This window comes from Microcaecilia unicolor, chromosome 9, assembly GCF_901765095.1.
Source record: "Microcaecilia unicolor chromosome 9, aMicUni1.1, whole genome shotgun sequence".
Lineage (NCBI taxonomy): Eukaryota > Metazoa > Chordata > Amphibia > Gymnophiona > Siphonopidae > Microcaecilia > Microcaecilia unicolor.
Window position 1 is genome coordinate 19572787 of NC_044039.1, and position 20537 is coordinate 19593323.

The window sequence follows — 20537 nt, forward strand, 5'->3', positions numbered from 1 at the left end:
AACGGGATTTGATATATATACCGCCTTTTCTGTGGTTTTTGCAACTACATTCAAAGTGGTTTACATATTATATACAGGTACTTATTTGTACCTGGGGGGCAGTGACTTTTCCCAGAATCACAAGCAGCTGAAGTTGGAATTGAACCCAGGTCCCCAGGGTCAATGTCCGCTGCACTAACCACTAGGCTACTCCTCCACAGTTAGCAACATTCCGTGTAGAATCTCAAATAGTAGCAACATTCCATATAGAACCTCAAATAGTAGCAACATTCCATGTTCCACTGCACTAACCACTAGGCTACTCCTCCACTAGCAACATTCCATGTAGAATCTCAAATAGTAGCAACTTTCTACGTAGAATCTCAAATAGTAGCAACATTCCATATAAAATCTCAAATAAGGAAAGGGAAATGGGACTTAATAAACCACCTTTCTGTGGTTTTTGCAACTACATTCAAAGCAGTTTACAATACATAATATATACGGGCACTTATATGTGCCTGGGGTACTAGAAAGTTAAGTGACTTGCCCAGAGTCACAAGGAGCTGCAGTGGGAACCAAATCAAGTTCTCCATGATCAAAGTCCATTGCACTAATCACTAGGCTACTCCTGCACGCCCTCTATTGATTACTTAACACTGGCTTCCAGTCTCTGCACGTGTTGAAGTCAAACTCTTCATATTAGTACACAGTGGCTGCCTTCCCTTTGCCCCAGACTACACTGCTAAACTCCTGATCCCTTTCAACCCAATGCGAACTCTGTGTTCTTTCCAATCTGCCTTACTACGCCTCCCCTCATCCTGCCATTTGAAATCAGACATCACCAGAAAAACAGCCTTCTGCTATGCTGGCACAAAACATATCACATCAAGGCTTGGCTTTTTCCCTTCCCATAGCGCCCTCAAACTTCCCTCCTCCACTCCTCCTCAGCATTAAACCTCCTATTCTCTCTGTCTTTCTTTCCCCTACATATATACTTTTTTTTTTTTTTTTTTTTACTTTGTTGTAAACCGCTGAGCTACACTATCAGTGCAACTGACGTGATATCGAGCCACTGTAAATAAAACTATCTGGCTATCAGCACCTGCTATGTGGACAAGTGCTTTTGAATATCGAGCCCTATATTGTTATCCAAGACTTTCAGATCATTATGGAAGTTAAAAAGAATTCATTTTTTCCCCCCGTCCAACACCTTCCGAACAATTGTGCAAGCATCGGTCCTATCACAACTGGACTGAGCCCTTACGCCAAGCCCCCTCCCTGCCCATCTTCAAGTCTTTGCTTAAAACCCACCTATTCAATGCTGCATTCGGCACCTAACTCTTACCGTTCAGTAAATCCAGACTGCCCCAATTTGACTGCCCCTATCGGACTGACTGTTCACTTGTCTCTTAGATTGTAAGCTCCTTGAGCAGGGACCGCCCCTCTATGTTAAATTGTACAGCGCTGCATAACCCTAGTAGCGCTTTAGAAATGTTCAGTAGTAGTAGTAGTATTACCTTGGGAATAAAGAATCTTTAATAAAAAATAAAATGCAAACTATCTTAAACACAGCTGCAAGACTTGTGTTGAGAACTTCAAAATCTGACAGAGCCTGCCCCTTACTTTCCAAACTACACTGGCTTCCAATCAAAGCTAAAATAATCTTCAAAACATGCACATTTGTTTACAAAATAATACATGGTTTGGCACCTGAATACATGTTGGTGTTACCAGCTCAAAATGCATCTGTAAAATCCAGAAAATAACTTATAACTTCATTATCCTAAACTATAAAAACATCAATTTCAAGTCTATATTATGCAAAGATTTCTCACACATAGGCACTAAATGGTGGAATGATTTACCAGTTGAAATTAAAAGAATTTCTATTTAATATTCTAAACATTTCTGAAAACTTTTCTCTTTGAAAAATTCCTGAAATAAGTATGTTTTTTTCTGTTACATTTGTACCCCGCGCTTTCCCACTCATGGCAGGCTCAATGCAGCTTACGTGGGGCAATGGTAAGTGACTTGCCCAGAGTCACAAGGAGCTGCCTGTGCCTGAAGTGGGAATGGAACTCAGTTCCCCAGGACCAAAGTCCACCACCCTAACCACTAGGCCACTCCTCCACTGTTGCTACTATTTGAGATTCTACATGGAATGTTGCTATTCCACTAGCAACATTCCATGTAGAGGTCGGCCCTTGCAGATCACCACTGTGGCCACGCAGGCTTCTGCTTCTGTGAGTTTGACGTCCTGCACGTATGTGCAGGACGTCAGACTCACAGAAACAGAAGCCTGCGCAGCCTTCTACATGGAATGTTGCTAGTGGAATAGCAACATTCCATGTAGAATCTCCAATAGTATCTATTTTATTTTTGTTACATTTGTACCCCGCGCTTTCCCACTCATGGCAGGCTCAATGCAGCTTACGTGGGGCAATGGAGGGTTAAGTGACTTGCCCAGAGTCACAAGGAGCTGCCTGTACCTGAAGTGGGAATCTAACTCAGTTCCTCAGTGCCCCAGGACCAAAGTTCACCACCACCCTAACCACTAGGCCACTCCTCCGCTCCCAATCCATCGAATTCTAGTATTTCTGTAAAAGCCTCATCTGAAAAGATTTTCACTTACTGGACTTACCATGGACAGCCAAAGAACACAGCTGAAGTCAGACATGGTTGATGGACTTCATTTTAACATGGACTTTAAGAAATGGTGAGCTATATAATATTTTTCTTGATGGTTAAATAGATTTTTTTTTCTTTCTTCAAGCTATGTGTGACAAGTTCTACTTTTAAATTAATGGGGATGGGGCAAGGAAGGAGATGATGACTCTTATCATGTCAACCTACTTCTGCCCATACTGCTAAAGATATATCCCAACTGCTAACTAGAAAGTGTGACAGCTTGTAAGAGAGACCACTTGTTATCCAGGGTATTTTCTTCTTTGTATTCATCCGCTTATCTATATGAACATAATCTCCATGTAGATTGCATTCCCCTTTTCTTAAATCTAAAAATGAGGCTTTGTAATAATCTACCAACTAATACTAGGAATGGCTGTTGACAAGCATCTGGACTGATTCCCCCGTGTAGACTGCCAGACAAGCCCAACCAAACGAGCACCTGCATTTCTGCTAGGTCTTAAATATTTAATACAACTCATTTGCCATTTGTTTTGAAGACTTCTCCATGAATCACTTGATCTGAAACACATGCTGTTATGTTATGCGTGGGATAAACATAAAGGAATCCTGTTCAGAAGGAATGGATCCTAAGGAGCTTAGCCGAGATTGGGTGGCAGAGCCGGTGGCGGGAGGCGGGGATGGTGCTGGGCAGACTTATACGGTCTGTGCCGGAGCCGGTGGTGGGAAGCGGGGCTGGTGGTTGGGAGGCGGGGATAGTGCTGGGCAGACTTGTACGGACTGTGCCCTGAAAAGGACAGGTACAAATCAAGGTGGGGTATATACAAAGAGTAGCACATATGAGTTTATCTTGTTGGGCAGACTGGATGGACCGTGCAGGCCTTTTTCTGCCGTCATCTACTATGTTACATGCTGTTATGTTAAGTCATGTTTCTGGTACAACCTTCACTTTCATTTTACAACTAAGAATCTCAGCTGCTTAACCTACATGCTCTTGACGTTCACCACAATTTTCGCCTTCATCATCTGCTCCAAGAGGGAATTCCATGCATCAAAACCTTTTCCATAAGAAAATTAGTTCAGGATATATTCCCCCCTCCCCCTTATCTTTCCTCTCCTGCAGAGTTCAACAAATGCCGGACGGCAGGTCTCCATGACAACAAGGTCATGCCTTTTGTGCCCAGCTAGTCTTTTACCACAGTTCTTTTTCCCATCAGCACCACACAGCAGAGTGAATTTAAGACACAGGTTGCCTGAACTCTTATTCAACTCTTGCAAGACCAGCATGGGAGTTCAGGCACTATGCAGTTTTGGTGGTGGCAGCCAATAACTTAGGGGGTGGGGAAGAGACAGGCATGATGGCTGGCTGGAAACAGGGAAGGTAATGATCGAGTGCTGCGGCAAAGGGGGTTGACAGACTGAAGACGGGGTGACTGGACAGGAAGGTAAGAACAGTGAGGGCCCAGGCGTGTTACAGACAGTATGCCTGTGGCAGGCAGAAGCCTGATTTGTGAAGCTCCCCCTCATCCTTAAAGCAAAGAATGAGAACACAACCTTGGTAAATCAAATTTCTGAAGGAGATGCAGCAGACTTCTGAGAGGGAATCCCGAAAGCTAACTAGCAGCTGAAAGTTCAACCTCCATTCCCCATCTCCAACTTCATTCGGAAGTACTTCCCGCTATTTGGATTTAACTCAAAGTGAGTTATGTTCAGGTACACTAGATATTTCCCTGTCCCAGAGGGCTTACAGCTGAAATTTTGTACCTCAGGCAATGGTTACGTCATTTGCCCAAAGATCACGAGGAGAAGCAGTCTACCTAGCTTTTTGCCAGTCTGGTGCTCTGTCAAAATATGAACAGAATTGCTCTACTGGGTCAGACCTAAGGGTCCATCGAGTCCAGGCCTCTTTCCAACAGTGGCCAGTCCAAGTCGCAAGTACCTGGCAGAGACCCAAAATGTAGCTAGGATTCCATGCTACTAGGCTACTACACCAATCTATCTGGAAAAACCTCAACTGTAGCACGTTTACAAAATAGGTTTTGATCACAAAATATCCCCCTCAACGTAAGATGTTGGCATGCATATTATACATGAAATTAATACTTGTGGTTGAATTTATTAGATTAGAATTCAGTGGAGCAATTTCTGCTTATCTGACTTGACATACTTCCTATAAAGCTGAATGAGATTACTTGGCAGGACAAGAACACGATTTAACCTTCTAGGAACAAACAGTAACCAGTATACTTCTATCTCCAGGGCAATACACACGTACTTGTATCAATGCCATGCACATTAAAGAGAAGGTGTACTCACCAATATTTTAGAAGTATAAGCACAATTCACAGAAATGCAAGTCACGAGGAGGTTTAAAGTGTTCTCAGGTAAAGCTTCTGGTTCAGGTATCTTTTTATAATGTTTCTCACCAATAAAGGCCTGGACAACAGTCATTCTGTTCATAGTTAATGTACCAGTTTTATCTGAACAAATAGCTGTTGCATTGCCCATTGTTTCACAAGCATCCAGATGTCTTACTAAATTGTTGTCTTTCATCATTTTCTAAAGAGGAAAAACACATTTGAATTACATCTATAAATTCAGAAAGATAAAGCACACAAGTGTTATACAGCAAAAAATATTGCTTTTTGTGCAAGTAATACGCTTTTCACGAGAAAAAAAAACAAACCAAAAGATCAAACACATTTTGGCAATGTATAAAAAGCATCTAAAACAATTTTAATACATTCCAGCACTGAAAGCAATTTTGTTTAGGTACAACAGCTTTTATGCATCACTGCTGACTTTACGCCCCATCACCTGATTAATTTAGTCAGTCCATTCAGCATTTTGCAGCCTCATTCATTCACACATCCAGTATAATTTGACACAATACCCTGACAAACTGTACTGTGTAGTTCCCTGAAATTTAAGTTATGGAAGTATACTGCCGCATCGTGTCTCAATTAGGAGCCTGGTAAAAGGTTCAAAAAAGCAAGTTGTATCAAAACCTTGACACCCTATTCTCCTTTTGCTCTTCTATCCCAATCATAACGATCTTATGCGGCTACAGTGCCATAATTCATTTGTGGATTCTTTCTTAGGTGTTTATGTTTCAACGTTTTTTATTAAAGTTAACAGTGCAAACCACATATAACATGTATTAAGTACAAGCATGACCAAAAGACTGGTTTACACCACACAAATGCCTTTTAACAGAAGGCGTAAGTTTTTTATATGGTTCCCCCCCCCCCCCCCACCCTCCTCCCACTACCCAGCCCCCCCTATTGTTGTGGCTTACATGATAAGTATTCCCGTGCCCTCCCCTCAGACCTTCCCCCTATCCTTTGCTAATATCAATGTTCATAAGTGACTATACCGAGAAATGACATCAATAGCTCACTTACATATACATACCAAGATAAGCGAGTGCTCCTTGAGTCATTTATAGCCCTCTAGTCTCGACCTTTCGTAAGTTCCTTCCCAGCTCCCCCTCTTTGTACTCTTTCAATGTTTAATGAACAGGATAGCACAGGCTAACATTGTATATTGTGCCTATAGAAGAGGTAGGAGCAAGCACGAGGTCAATACACCTTTACTAAATACCTACCATCAACTCGATAATTGGAACTTGTGTGTTGTTCCCACTCTCCGACTCCCTCCCCCTCCATTCTCTATTCCCCTACTCCCCCCCTCCAAAAAAAAAAAAAAATCCTATAAGCCATTTAACACTGAACTGCGCGCTCTTGGAGACAGCGACTGAATATAAGGGCCCCAGACTTCCAGGAAGCGGGTTCTTTTCTTTGGGGAGGGTCCCACCACCCTTTGCTCATGCAGTAATAGATCATGGAACCTATTCCTCCAGTGCCAAAAATCTGGTGGGTCTGTTCCTACCCACCCATTCATGATCACTTTTTTCCCCATCAGGCAGGCCTTGCGGATCAACTGTCGCGGGCTTTCTTAGGTGTTTATAAATTGAAAATGTAGGTGTTTACTTTCCAACTAATTACAGGCTCTTTGAAAGAACATTGGTTATTTTCGCAGCACAGGTGTGCCATTGTCGGTATCTCATCCAGTGGAATCACTGTGGCGTCACTAGCATAGAAAAGGTAGAAAAACAGTGGAGAATCCAAGGCAAGAAAAGAGAAAATAGTACGGGAAGTGTTGTTTTTCTGGTCTTTATTCTATTTTATTTATTTTGCACAGGGGTGATGTTTCAGTTAAACCTTAAAATCATAAGCCCTACATACATCTTGAGGTTAAATGAGGTTTCCGTTCACTTCTGTCTGAAACTACTACTGACTTTTTGATTGCCTACAAAGTCAAACAGTGGAATCACAGTATGCTGTATGCACCTCTTCCCTTTCCAGAGGAAGCTGGGACCAGGTAACGCATACTATTTTAGAGTTGCCTACCAGTATGTAACGTCACAGAGTCAAATTCCATTGAAACATGGCTCCATGTCAGCACCCACTGTGGTACTGACAGTCTTAACAAATGGAGTTGAGCTCGATGAATTTAAGAAACTTAAAAAAAAAAAAAAAACCCACACTTTGCTGTAAAGACCAATGATTACATTTGTGAACCCATGAGCTAGCAGTTCGTATAACCTGTTTTGATTCAGATGTGTGTCCTAAAGATAGTCAATTCTCAATTTGTTTTGCAAGTGATTGTTATACTTGTTTTCTCTGTCCCTAGAGAATCTATTTTTGTGTGACTTGAGGAGTAAGACAAGGTGAGGGAATCAAATTTACTGAACAGCGAATCACGCTGCTAAGTAAATTGGACCAGCCTGTAGCAATTCTGAAAAGTTTGTGCATAGTTGAGATAAGGTATGCTAGAAGGCAAAAACCTAGATAGTGGCAAGGCATTAAAAACCCCATATTCAACAGCATGCATTCTATGTACAATCGCTTTTTATACACCACTGCTGACTTTATACCTTGCTATCAAATCTGTGAAAATAAATGTCCCCAGTCTATAAATTCTGGTGATGCTCACATTGTACAGTTTTAAAAAGACTGAGTTTAAGAAACTTAAGGTAAACTCTCAAAAAGGTTACACCCCTTCCCATCCTCTCAAAAACAATTTCCAACAGTTTTGATAAGTTACATAGAAGAAACACAGAACAATGAAGGCAGATAAAGACCATATGGCCTATTCAATCTGCCCATCCATGCCATCTAGTCTCCTCTTTCATTCCCTTAGAAATCCTATGTGCTTGTCCCAAGCTTTCTTAGATTCATACACAGATTTCTTCTCCATCTCCACCGGGAGGCCATTCCATGAATTTTCAGGCGACAGGTACTGGCTGGTGGTTGGTTGTCTCTGTATTCCCTTCGTTGTTCTTTATTTATTCCCTTTCCTTACTGCCTTCTTTTATTTCCTCTGTCCTATTGGAATCGGCGTTCCTCTCCTCATTTGTTTTATTTTAAACTAGTAAAAAAGGCCCGTTTCTGGCTGAAATGAAACGGGCGCTAGCAAGGTTTTGCGCGGAGTGTGTATGTTTGAGAGAGTGTCTGTGAGAGTGAGAATGTGCAAGTGTGTGTGTGTGTGTGACAGAGAGTGGGTGTGAGTGTGTCTGTGAGAGAGCGTGTGTGTATGTGAGAATGAGTGTGTGCGAGTGCTTATGTGAGACAGTGAGTGTCCTTCCCTGTCCCCCCTGTCAGGTGTCAGGACTGGGGGGACTGTGGACAGTCATGAAGGCAGCCCCTACCAAAATAATGAAAGCAAGACCATTTGTATAATAATCACTGCATTCCAGAGAACAAAATGGAGCAAGTTCCCACATGCTATCTTTTGCTTTCTGTATTCAGTAGCTGACAGGCTTGCTAGACTTACCTAAGTGGCTGCAGCTGCAATACAGTGAAAAGAAAGCAAGGAAACCTATGAGACGTAGATACGGCCATCCCCTTGGCCTCTGACGCTTCTCCCTTCTTCTATTTGACTTCCCTCTGATAGGTCCATCATTCGGTGTGACTCTCCTCCCTTTTCCTGTTTCAGTTCCCTTTGATAGGTCAGAGTGGTGCAGCTGTGACACTCCTCCCTTCTCTGATAGGTCAGGGCGGGGCAGAGATGTAGTGTGCTTAAAAATGGTTACAGAGCTTCGAACATACGAACTGTTGAAGCCTCAGAGTGTGCTTTAGAACGTTGAGGGTGCTTTTTATGTGCAGATGGGGCGTGGCCTACGGCCCAGATGGGCGTGGCTGAGACTGAGGGTGAGTAGTCCGAATAGCCTAGCCTACCAGGAGGACAGGAGTTCAGGACAGATGGAGTGAGCTTCAGAACGTCTGAGGGGGGATTTTATTTATATAGATATTGCACACTGCTTTGATTTGTTGTGAAAGGTGGTATGTCAAGCTCCGAATAAACAAACCCTTTCCGTGAAGTATTTTTCCTCAGGTTATTCCTGAATCTTGCCCCCTTTCACCTTCATCCTAGGCCCCTTCATTCCACAGCTTCTCTTCAATTGAAAGAGACTTATTTAAACTGACGTCCTAGAATGCCTCTGTTCACTTCTTCCCATACACGTTTTTGTGAACGATGCCAACTTGCTCCTCCTGTGTGCCAAGATATATAAAGGCCTTCCACATTAAAGATGCAATCTATTGTCAAGGTCATTAGAGGGCAATACTGTGATTTAGGGGTTCATAAAAACCACCCTGGGTGCTTTGTATTTAGTTGCTGTTCTCACAGCCTTCATTGAAAAGATATTACTCAAATGGTCTCAATCTGAAAAGCTATCAATTAAAGTCTTTTTTTCACAGTCAGGCTGCATCATATTTTTCTGTATGTTGGAATTTCACTCACACACTATCCTACATTTTTAAAACTATCAACTGTATCTTTCATTCCATAACAAAAGTTCCTCACAACCTCTGTCCAGATATTTTAAATTGAGATCATCCCAATAGTTGTGGAATACTGAGTACACGAGTTTTCCCCCAGGCATTTGCTATAGGTCAGTGTTCCCAATCTTTTATAGTTCGACCTATTGTTCTTAATATATCACCTTCTTTAAAAATAAATAAATAAAAAGGTGAATTTCACAATATATTATGACAAAATTAATCTATAATTATACTTCCAAACCCATGCCATCATCATCATTCAGGGAATATAACAAAATCCTGTTTATGCCAAACCCTCCTCCCAGCCCATTATAACCTCAGTCTTATTAAAAATAATAGTTACACATACACATCCACAGACAGAATAGGCTTTTTGGCACAACCGAGTTTTTACCACCTTACAGAACTAATGTTAATCCCTACAGAGCCCAGACTAAAACACACCTTTACTTAAGATGGGATAATGAATAATCCCTTTCCTGCAGAACTGAATTGCCATACTAGTATATTACCTACCAATTTATCGTGGAGATAACTTTTAAATCTTTATCTGGGTTGGGTCCTAGTTAACATAAGCAGCTTAAGTGTACACCCTAATTCAATGGGCAGCCAGTGTAAAGCTCACATTAGTTGGAAAACAATTCCTTGCCTTCATCCTTCCCATTATTCTAGTTTCTGTATGTTGAAACTCTTGAAATCGGTGAAGCAAACTTTTTGGCAATCCTAAATAAGCTGAATTGCCATAATCAAGTTTTGACAGTACACCCAGACTACTGTAATTAAATCAGTTTCCTTATAAGTACTCCACTGGTGAACAATCTGCAGCTTCAAAATGATTTCATCACCTTGAGCTACGCCCAAGGCAACCCTACATTAACAGCTGTGTGGCACACTGGTCACTATTTTATTTATTTAGATTTTGCTCACACCTTTTTCAGTAGTAGCTCAAGGTGAGTTACATTCAGGTACTCTGGATATTTCTCTGTCACAGGAGGTCTCACAATCTAAGTTAGTACCTGAGGCAATGGAGGATTAAGTGACTTGCCCAAGATCACAAAAAGCAGCAGTGGGATTTGAACCGGCCACCTCTGGATTGCAAAACCACCACTAGGCCACTCCTCCACTATGGCGCAGTGTGGACATGGAGGACTCTTACAGCCAAAAGTAGAGCTCAGGAAGTACTGAAAGCCTAATCAATCTCTCTGAATTTTAAAAAGAAAGAAGGGGATGAGCCACACACTGACCCATCACAATCGACAACTCTTTCCACTTACCTCAGGAAGGCAATAAGAAGTGTGAAATCAGACCAGTTATTTCCCAACCAGTGAGCCTCAGCACACTGGTCAGCCATCAGACTTAGGGACCAATGCAGAAAGCTACATGTTAGAGCAATTTGCCCAACGGCTGAGCACCCGGTTTCTAACATGAACACAATGAGAATTTTGCTTGCTGATGCAGTAAGCTATCTGTATGCAAAATTTGAAGCACAAGGAACTTGTGCACTAGTCTGTGTAAGTCAGTGGACACAAGGTTCTGCACGAAGGGCAGCTAGTGCACGTGGAGGGGCATAATCGAATGCGAACGCCCATCTCCATGGGCGTCTATGTCCGAGAACGGGTACGTGAAGGGGTGGGACAGACCGTATTTTTGAAAAAAAAAATGGCCGCCCATTTTTTTTTTTTCGGTAATATGGTTTGTGCCGGGCAATTGCATCGGATTTGTGCGGATTTGAGGCTGGGCGGTTTCGTTTTTCAGCGATAATGGAAACCGAAGCCGCCCAGCTCAAAAACTAACAAATCCAAGGCATTTAGTGGTGGGAGGGGCCAGGATTCGTAGTGCACTGGTCCCCCTCACATGCCAGGACACTAACCGGGCACCCTAGGGGGCACTTGTAACAATAAAAAAAAAAAAAAAAAAAAGTAAAATACCTCCCAAGTCTATAGCTCCTTTCCTTTGGGTGCTGAGCCCCTCAAATCCCCCCCAAAACCCACTGCCCACAACTCTACACCATTACCATAGCCCTTATGGGTGTTGGGGGGCACCTACATGTGGGTACAGTGGGTTTTGGGGGCAATTTGGAGGGCTCCCATTTACCACCACAAGTGTAACAGGTGGGGGGGATGGACCTGGGTCCACCTGGCTGACGTCCACTGCACCCACTAACAACTGCTCCAGGGACATGCATACTGCTGTGATGGAGCTGGGTATGGAATTTGAGGCTGGCATACAGGCTGGAAACAAAAGTTGTTAAAGTTGGTTTTTTTTTTGATGGGAGGGAGTTAGTGATCACTGGGGGAGTCAGGGGTGGTCATCCCAAATTCCCTCCGGTGGTCAACTGGTCATTTAGGGCACTTTTTTGGGACTTGTTCGTGAAAAAAAAAGGGTCCAAAAAAAAAAGTGACCTAAATTCACGCTAAAAACGCCTTCACCACGCCTCCGACACGCCCCCGTCAACTTTGTCCGTTTCCGCGACAGATTGCAGTTGAAGACGCCCAAAATCGGCTTTCGTTTATACCGATTTGGGCGCCTTTGCGAGATGGGTGCCCATCTCCCAATTTGGGTCAAAATATGGGCGCCCATCACTTTCGAAATTAAGGCCGATAGTCAAGCAAAATGAAAGCATCGGCACACATCTGCTCCATGTGCTAGAATAAAACTGGCCTCACACATTTCTTGTGCATAAAATTATCACAATGCTATTTATATTCCAGTACATGCTGGATTTTTTTTCCCTTAGACTTCTGTGCAGAACAGTCAACTCTCATTCTGTCTTAAAAGGTTGTGGCTACTATTACGCTTACAGCAAAAGTAAGAACTGGCATTAAATCCCCTCAGACCCTACTGCAGAAAAATGAACTAACCTTTCTATGCCTCATCAGACCTGGAATTCAAAGTGTGTTGGCCTTAGAGAGTCTTCTGCATATTTCTTTGTATCAGGGCAGAATACCTAACAGCCCCACTATCATTTACTTTAATATGCTGTGCGCTAGTGTCCTATGCACCGACTCACATAGCATTATCTTCTATGTGAAGACACTATCTGCATTGCACAGCCATCAAAATTGTGTGCAGATGTCTTGCTAATTGCACGCTTTCGCCCACACTAGGTTTCTGCATTGGCTCCTTGATCAGTTACGTCACAAAAAAATCACTACTGACTCATGCTTTGCTCTTAGCATCTTATAGCAGCTCCTTTCTGAGCACGTCTGACTTTCATGCCTCTTTCTAGTTACAGCATGAGCCCCGAAATGTGGGGTACAGCACAAGCAGCAAGACTGACTGTTGTGCAGTACACACCAGGGGCATAGCCAGACATCGGTGGAAGGGGGGTCCAGAGCCCGAGGTGAGGGGGCACATTTTAGCTCTCCCCCGGCCATTATCAACCCCCCCCCCCCGCCAACTTTGACGACCCCGTACGACGACCCTCTCGACCCCTCCTCCCGCCGCCAACCTTCCCCCGCCGTCGTCTACCTTTGCTGGCGGGGGACCCCAATCCCCGCCAGCCGAGGTCCTCTTCGTCCCGCGAAGGCTTCGTTCTGTTTCTGACGTCCTGCCGATTTCTCCCGCAGTTAAAACACTGAGCACCTTATTTTTTGCCGTTCGGTACAGTTGATTAAACGTTACCTTCACATACATAAAGGACCATATAGTACTAACATATGCCACAGGGTTTTGACCCCTGAAGCAGACATGCTGAAACACGGCCGTGTCAGGTCCTTGATGTGTTTGATTTGCCGACTGTATTAAAGGTCCTACATTGACTTTTTTGGAATCCTCGTCTTTTTGCCTAACTTCTTTGTTGATGCTTTACAAATCCGTGAGGATTGGACCTTCTTTTATCCTCTTCAAATGTATGACCTCAGCATGTTGTGGGGTTGCAATGTCCTCAGAAGTCATCCAGAAAATAAGCTTTGAGCTGGGTACTTGCCCAACCCAGCTGGCAAAGGGCAATTTTTTGAATCACATGTATAGGTACAAATGTGGCCTGGGTAGTGTTTGATGGGGGCCCTCATGTGGTTAAGAATTACATAGCAGTCGCTAACATTGAAGAAAGCATCATGTTATGCTATTTCTAATGCTAAGTAGTTTAGCATCTACAGCTAAATATCTTCCAAAACTTAGAAATGGTCCATGAACTCTAGTTTGCATTTATCCTGGCTGTATTTCAAACTACTTAGCCTGCTTTCAAAAACTGGTACAACATAACATTAGCATACATTAGAAAACACTAAAAGTGTTTGGGCATGCTAGGTAGGCTATACAGTGGTAAGGAAAGGATTGAGACATTAGGCAAGAGATGCGAAGAGAGAAGTTGGTATTGGGTTGCACATGGTTATGTGAATGACTACCAGAATGCATTAATCTCAACCGAGCAGACTAGATGGGCCATTTTGGTCGCCTGCTGTCATTCACTAATTTATTACATTATGCGACAATGGGTCAAAGTTAGAATGCACATAAACTGATTAAAATGGCATGGAATTATCTGGTTAATTATTATAACTAACAACGAAGGGAATTATAAACATTTCTACTGATAATTTTTTTGACATTAAAAAAAAGGGAAAACATTTCCATAGCTCTTGAAACAGTTCTAAATAGTGAAGCATATTTAGGAGGTCACTGCCACAAAAAAAAACAAAAAAAAACACTACCCAGAATATTTACAGAATATCTACAACAATCCTTCAAAAGGATGACTGCCTCCAATCTCTCCTACTCATGCATCATAAGTAAATCTTTAACATCAAACATGGTTTAAACCAGGCCTCAACAAATTTTCATCGTAACACCTCTCTCGCTTCTCCTTTCCACCCTTCCAAAATTGGAATCCCCTCCCAGATTAGCAACAACTCATTTAGAAATTGACTTGCTAAGAATTAAGTTCCCCATTTTGTGCCTGTGGGCAAAGAAACTTAAGTAAATCAGTTCATTAAGATGCCTCTGCTAATCAACTGCAAAGTTAATAGTCTCTCTTCCCAAAGAATCCAGTCAGCTGTGAGACAGCATCCTCTAGATAGGTAAAACAAAGAGGCAACTGCCTCTTTGTTCTCCCATCACCCACAGTTAATGTTCCCTCTAAGAACTGAATGAGCGATTGCTCATACATTTTACATGGTTGCTCACAAAAATGTTTTTTTTTTGTGCTATATACAGAAATGCATCGTTAATACTAGTGCTCAAAAATTGTTGCTCATTGTTGTGGCATTTTTTTTTGGGGGGGGGGGGGGGGGGGGAAGAGGGTAAAATCCCAGGCACCAGGATGAAATTTCTAGGCATCGAGGTGGCCTGGCACCCGCGATTTGTCAAACCCTAGTTTAAAACATTTCCTGAATTCAAATATACTTTTACAAACCCCTCCCCTCAACTTACATACCAAAAAGATAGACGTACATTAAAACACAGAGTCTTCCCTAGCACCACTGTACATTTTTTACAAGGGAAAAAAAAACCCAGCTTGTGCATATGACAAAATTGTGTGTAAAGTTACCTTCTCTCACACTGGCCTTCCCAATGTACCCCAAATCTTATACTAACCAATGTATTCTGACCTTTTCATATTTTTATCAGATGTAATTTTGGAAAATTAAGACATGCTTTTGAGATTTGTTATACAATATGTTTGAATGGTGATAGATTACATACATTTGAAATGAGTTACACAAAACTAAGTGCAATCTTTTTGCACCAAGACTTTTTATAGTACTTCGTCAATTTAAGGCTGTTTCACCAAAATCTGGTATAGCTATGTGCATTATTATAAAATTACCGAATCTGTGTGAAAAATGTTAATAAAGATGTTATCAATTTAGTGGTGTAAAGTGCTAAGCAGTCTGAATTCCCTAGGATGGTCTGTATTTATCACGATTTTATACTCAATAGAATTGGATCCTAATCTAAACTCTGATAAAAGAAAGATAACGCTACTAAACTAATTTGTACCAGGAGGATATAGCTTGATTTCTTCAACAAAAGATTCAAGTACCACCTTTGTGGGACAAAGTACAGTGATACCTCTGTTTTCGTCGATAATCCGTCCGAAAACAATCGGCGAAATCTGAAACAGACGAAAACCGAGGCAATTATTTCCATATGAATCAACACCGGAAAGCAATGGAACTGTTTGGCTGGACGCGCGGGGCGATGCTCACACAACGAGAAAACGCCGCACTGAGCAGGAGAACGCGTGGGTCGCCCCTTGTTTTCGCAAAATTAGCAGCGAGGTCATGTGGGCACGCCGACGAAATCCGAGGCAACCGACGAAATCCGAGACCAAATTTTCGCAGAAAAAAAAAAAACCCGACAAAACCGAGGTACTACTGTATATGAGCCTCTAGTTTCCTTATTTTAAAAGAGAATCAAAACCAGGTGTTTTGAGTAAAATTAAATCTATTAAAATAAATCTGTGCAACCAAGTTAAAGCATCCTGTCCTATAAAGTCCCGATAGCTTTTGAGTCTGATCTTCATTGTAATTTAGTGGGATTCCACAATGATACAATGAAAATAAATGTCAAGAGGACTTATGAAAAACAGCTGCTAGACTATTTCAATTTGGGGGACCTATTCCTCACCATCAGACAGAAATCTACAAATGAAAAAAAAATGTTGATGACTAGGTAAGGTCACTCTAAAAGATCATCCTAAGATCAAACATCTAATATTTGCGGGTCCCTTACAACAGCTGATGTGAGGGTTCATTTGTCAGCCAGCAGGGAAAAAAAAAACTGAGTAAGAATGACACTCAGAATAACTAGAATAAACCACTACCTCTCTAAAAAACTTTGCTGCCCACCTCAGGTTTGCCAAACATCTGGATAATACAAAATAAATACTATCAGAATAACAGACTGAACAAATTAGGCAAAAATTAAACTTCCGCTTGGTGACAGCTGACCATTCCCTTCAAAAGTAAAAGCCTCATCCTGTCTAGCACATTGCTGGAAATATACTGGTGCGGGGCTGCTTTGTGCATCAGGATCCGTACAGTATTCCATCACTGATGAAACTAGAAATTGTTTTATATTGGGAACTTCTATTCTGGGCCAAAAGTGGGTCATACACTGAGAGAACCCTAAACATTCAAGTAAATATTACAGAATGAAGAGATTTCATATTTTGGACTGGCTGAGTGAAATTCCCAACCTAAACCCTATGAAGTGTAAAGATGTACATTTGTTTGAAATGACAGGGGATATCTCAAAGGACATATCCCATGCCACTGGAAAATGAAAACGAGCAGACAAAATTTCATGTATCGTCAGTACCACGTGCTCTTCTAGATGTCGAACACTTTCCCCATAATGTACGCGTGTGCAAACCATTGCACACTACTGGGAAAGAATGTGCACTCTTCATGAATTCTATGCGATTTTGATTCTGCTTTCAACTTACGATTCCAAGCAGATCACAGAGCAGAGAGATATCCCAACTGGATAGAATTACACTAAAATCAATAATCTTAATAAAAAAAATATCTCCATCTAAGTCATTTTCATAAAACATAACATTAACAAACAACAAATCAGTTTTTAAGACCTTTCAAAAAGAACTGTAAGGAGTAGTCAAGCAAACTCTGGAATTTGTTGCCAGAGAATGTGGTAAAGGCTTAGCGGAGTTTTAAAAAGGTTTAGATGGCTCCCTAAAGGAAAAGTCCATAGACCATTATTAAATGGACTTGGGGAAAATCAACTATTTCTAGGATAAGCAGTATAAAATGTACTGAATGTTTTTGGGATCTTGCCAGGTATTTGTGACCTGGATTGGCCACTGTTGGAAACAGGATGCTGGGCTTGATGGACCTTTGGTCTGTCCCAGTGTGGCAACACTTATGTACTTGGGATTCTGAATGGAATCTTGCTTCTCTTTGGGGTTCTTCATGGAATGTTACTACACTTTGAAATTCTGCAATGGAATCTTGTTATTCTTTAGAATTCTAGAATCTTGCTACTCTTTGGGGCTCTACATGGAACGTTGCTACTATTTGGGTTTCCGCCAGGTATTTGTGACCTGGATTGGCCACTGTTGGAAACAGGATGCTGGGCTTGATGGACCTTTGGTCTTTCCCAGTATGGCAACACTTATGTACTTATGTAAACTACTGTAGTAGACTATTCCATATTTTTGTGCCTTGGAAAGCAAAAGAATGTTCCCAGACTTCAATCGCATTTTTTTTTAACAGAAGGGACATCGAGAGATAGATTTTTTTTAGAAGTCCTTAGATGCCCTCTATGACGTGGGAATATGAGCAAGTTTCCTACTAATTGTGAATAGTGCACAACTCTTTCCGAAAGAACACATACTCTTAATAACATTGCTCCCATGACAGACCCCCCCCCCCCCCCAAAACAACCCCGAAAATGACAAAAACAACCCTACTGCAATGCGACAAGACCTGGAAGCCCTCGATGTCACAGAATTCAAACAGTTCTGTATGGAAGGAGAACAAAATCCCTGAAGGGTGATGTGAGAGACTAAACAATTACAGGAAGTGTTCCGATGAAGTTACTACTGCTCATGGAGGTGCCACCAGTTACTGACCAAAGGGCTCACATACTTAAGAACATAATAGTCATTCTGGGTCAGACCATGGTTCATCTAGCCCAGTATCCTGCTACCAACCCAAGGGTAAGCAGTGGCTTCTCCTCATGTCCATCTCAATAACAGACTATGGACTTCCTCCAGGAACTGTCCAACCACTCTTAAAGCCAGATACGCTAACCGCTGTTACCACATCCTCTGACAATGAGTTCTAAAGCTTAACTATTTTTTTCTGTGAAAAAAATATTTCCTCTTATTTCTTTTAAAAGTATTTCCATGTCATTTCATTGAGTGTCCGTCCCCTGGTCTTTTTTGTACTTTTTGAAAGAGTGAAAAAAAAATCGATTCACTTTTACCTCTTCTACATGACTCAGGATTTTACAGATCTCAATTATATTCCACCTCAGCCATCTTTTCCAAGCTGAAGAGCCCTAACCTCTTTAGCCTTTCCTCATATGGGAGGAGTTCCATCCACTATCATTTTTGTTGCTCTTTGAAATTGCCACTATATCTTTTTTTGATATAGGGAGACCAGAACTGAGGCCCAGATGCATTAAAGACATTGGTAATTCCTGTTCCCTACCGATTCCATAGCGAATCGGTAGAGAACGGGAATGCATCAACGATAGGGAATGCAAATGAGCTACTCGTTGTAGCTCACTTGCATTCTCTAGTCCTTCGGTACCTGAGTCGGAGAATCGGGACGTCCCTTTAGATTAGGCTCCTCTTCCTGGTCTCTTCAGCCAATCAAAGCGGGCTTAGCTGGCTGTTGTCAGCGAAACGCGCTCTGATTGGCTGAAGAGACCAGGAAGAGGAGCCTAATCTAAAGGGACGTCCCGATTCTCCGGCAACCAGGAAAACATAAAAGTTTTGCTGTGGAGGGGCGGCGAAGACAAAATAGAAGGGGGGGAAAAAACACCAGCGCCGGCAGGGCTAAAAAAAAAAAATGCAAAAAAAAAGACGTCTCAGAAGCGCAGGGAGAGTACGTCCTTAAAGGACGCCCCTCACATGCGCTCCCTGCTTTTTTTTTTTTTTCTTTTTTTACCTTTTTTGGGGGCCCTTTTCCTTTCCGATTTCCTCACAGGAGCCCTAACAAGAGGTCGGACATCTCGTTAGGGTTCCTACGGTAAGGGAATCGGAAAAACGGTATTGCATCTCATTATAATAGCTTTTCAATCATTTGCATTCCATTTTCGTTGCCTGCTACCGTGGCAGGGAAAATGCCCTTAGTGAATGCCCGGGGTGAACTACTTGCGTTTTAAACTGGCTGGAACCAGTTTAAAACGCAAGTTGTGGGCTCGTTAGGTTTTGTGCATCTGGGCCTTTATGCAATACTCAAGGTGAGGTTGCACCATAGAGCGATGCAGAATATTCTTGGTCTTATTTTGCATCCCTTTCCTAATAACTCCTAGCATTCCATTTGCTTTTTTGGCCGCCATCGCACACTGGGCAGAAGATTTCAGATTGTCTACAATGACTCCTAGGCCTTTTTCTTCAGTGCCGACTACTAAAGTGGACCTTAGATATAAGGGAGTGAGAGACTGGGTGAAGGCTTAAAAAGGGGGGGGGGGTTGAGAGTGAGCACAGGCTGGGGGGGGGGGGGGGGGGGGGAGAATCTGCGAATAGGTGGGAAAATGTGGGATACAAAATAACAAATAAAATAAAAAAAAGAATAACTGGGTGAAGTCCTGACATGTAAAACAGAGGCAATTACCTCTGTTTCACCTATCTAGAGGGTGCTCTGGAAGGGGAGACTACTGGCTTTTGCCAGAGATTCGCAGTAGAACTTTAAGACTGATTTACTACAGTTTTTGCCCACAGACACAAAATAGGAAAAGAGCTCTTATTAAGCCAGTTTCTAAAAGAGGTAATGCTGATCTGGAACGAGTTTTCCTCCATTCCCCCCCCCCCCCCCCCACTTCACTGGTTGGAAGGATGGGGAGATGTCTGTTGCTGGCTCCTACGTTTTTGGGCTGGCTGCTAGATTTTGTGAAAATTTGTCAAGGCCTGGATTATCTTTTTCTCTTATCTTCTGTTTTAATATTTAACCGTGTTTTCAGTATAAACTCTGATTGTAACAGACCATCCTACAGTGTTCAAACTCTCAGCACTGTGCAGTTTTATGCAATTTGCCTCATGACTGAATGCGAGATTGACAAAGCACTTTTCCCCAATATAAATGGCAAAACACACGCCTCAGAAACATTTTTCATCCAAACCTACCTTCACAGAGTAGGCCAAGGAAATGGTGACTGCGAGCGGAAGACCCTCTGGTACAGCTACCACCAGGACCGTAACTCCAATAATGAAGAACTTTACGAAGTATTGCACATAGATCGGGGTACATTCAGCTAGCCACTGACGCTTCTGAACCCAGAAAGTATGAATTACAAAATATAATACAAGGATAATGACTGTGATTGCAGACATCACCAGACCTTTAAGAGTAATAAAGAAAAATAAATTAGATTTAACTATTGAACTTAGTTTTGTAAAAGGTAATTGCTGTTGAACGTCCCCTT

The 20537-nt window shown here is 42.1% G+C and overlaps 1 protein-coding gene across 2 annotated transcripts in view; it reads right to left on the minus strand.

Annotated features, from left to right (window-relative positions):
* ATP2B1 (ATPase plasma membrane Ca2+ transporting 1) overlaps positions 1-20537 on the minus strand; it is a 226354-nt gene that overhangs the window by 63846 nt on the left and 141971 nt on the right. For both annotated transcript variants that reach the window (XM_030215571.1, XM_030215572.1), the window contains exons 9-10: positions 20239-20453; positions 4945-5187 (exon numbers count right to left, since the gene is read on the minus strand). In XM_030215571.1, coding sequence (XP_030071431.1) covers positions 4945-5187; positions 20239-20453 — 458 coding nt within the window. The remainder of the gene's footprint in view (positions 1-4944; positions 5188-20238; positions 20454-20537) is intronic.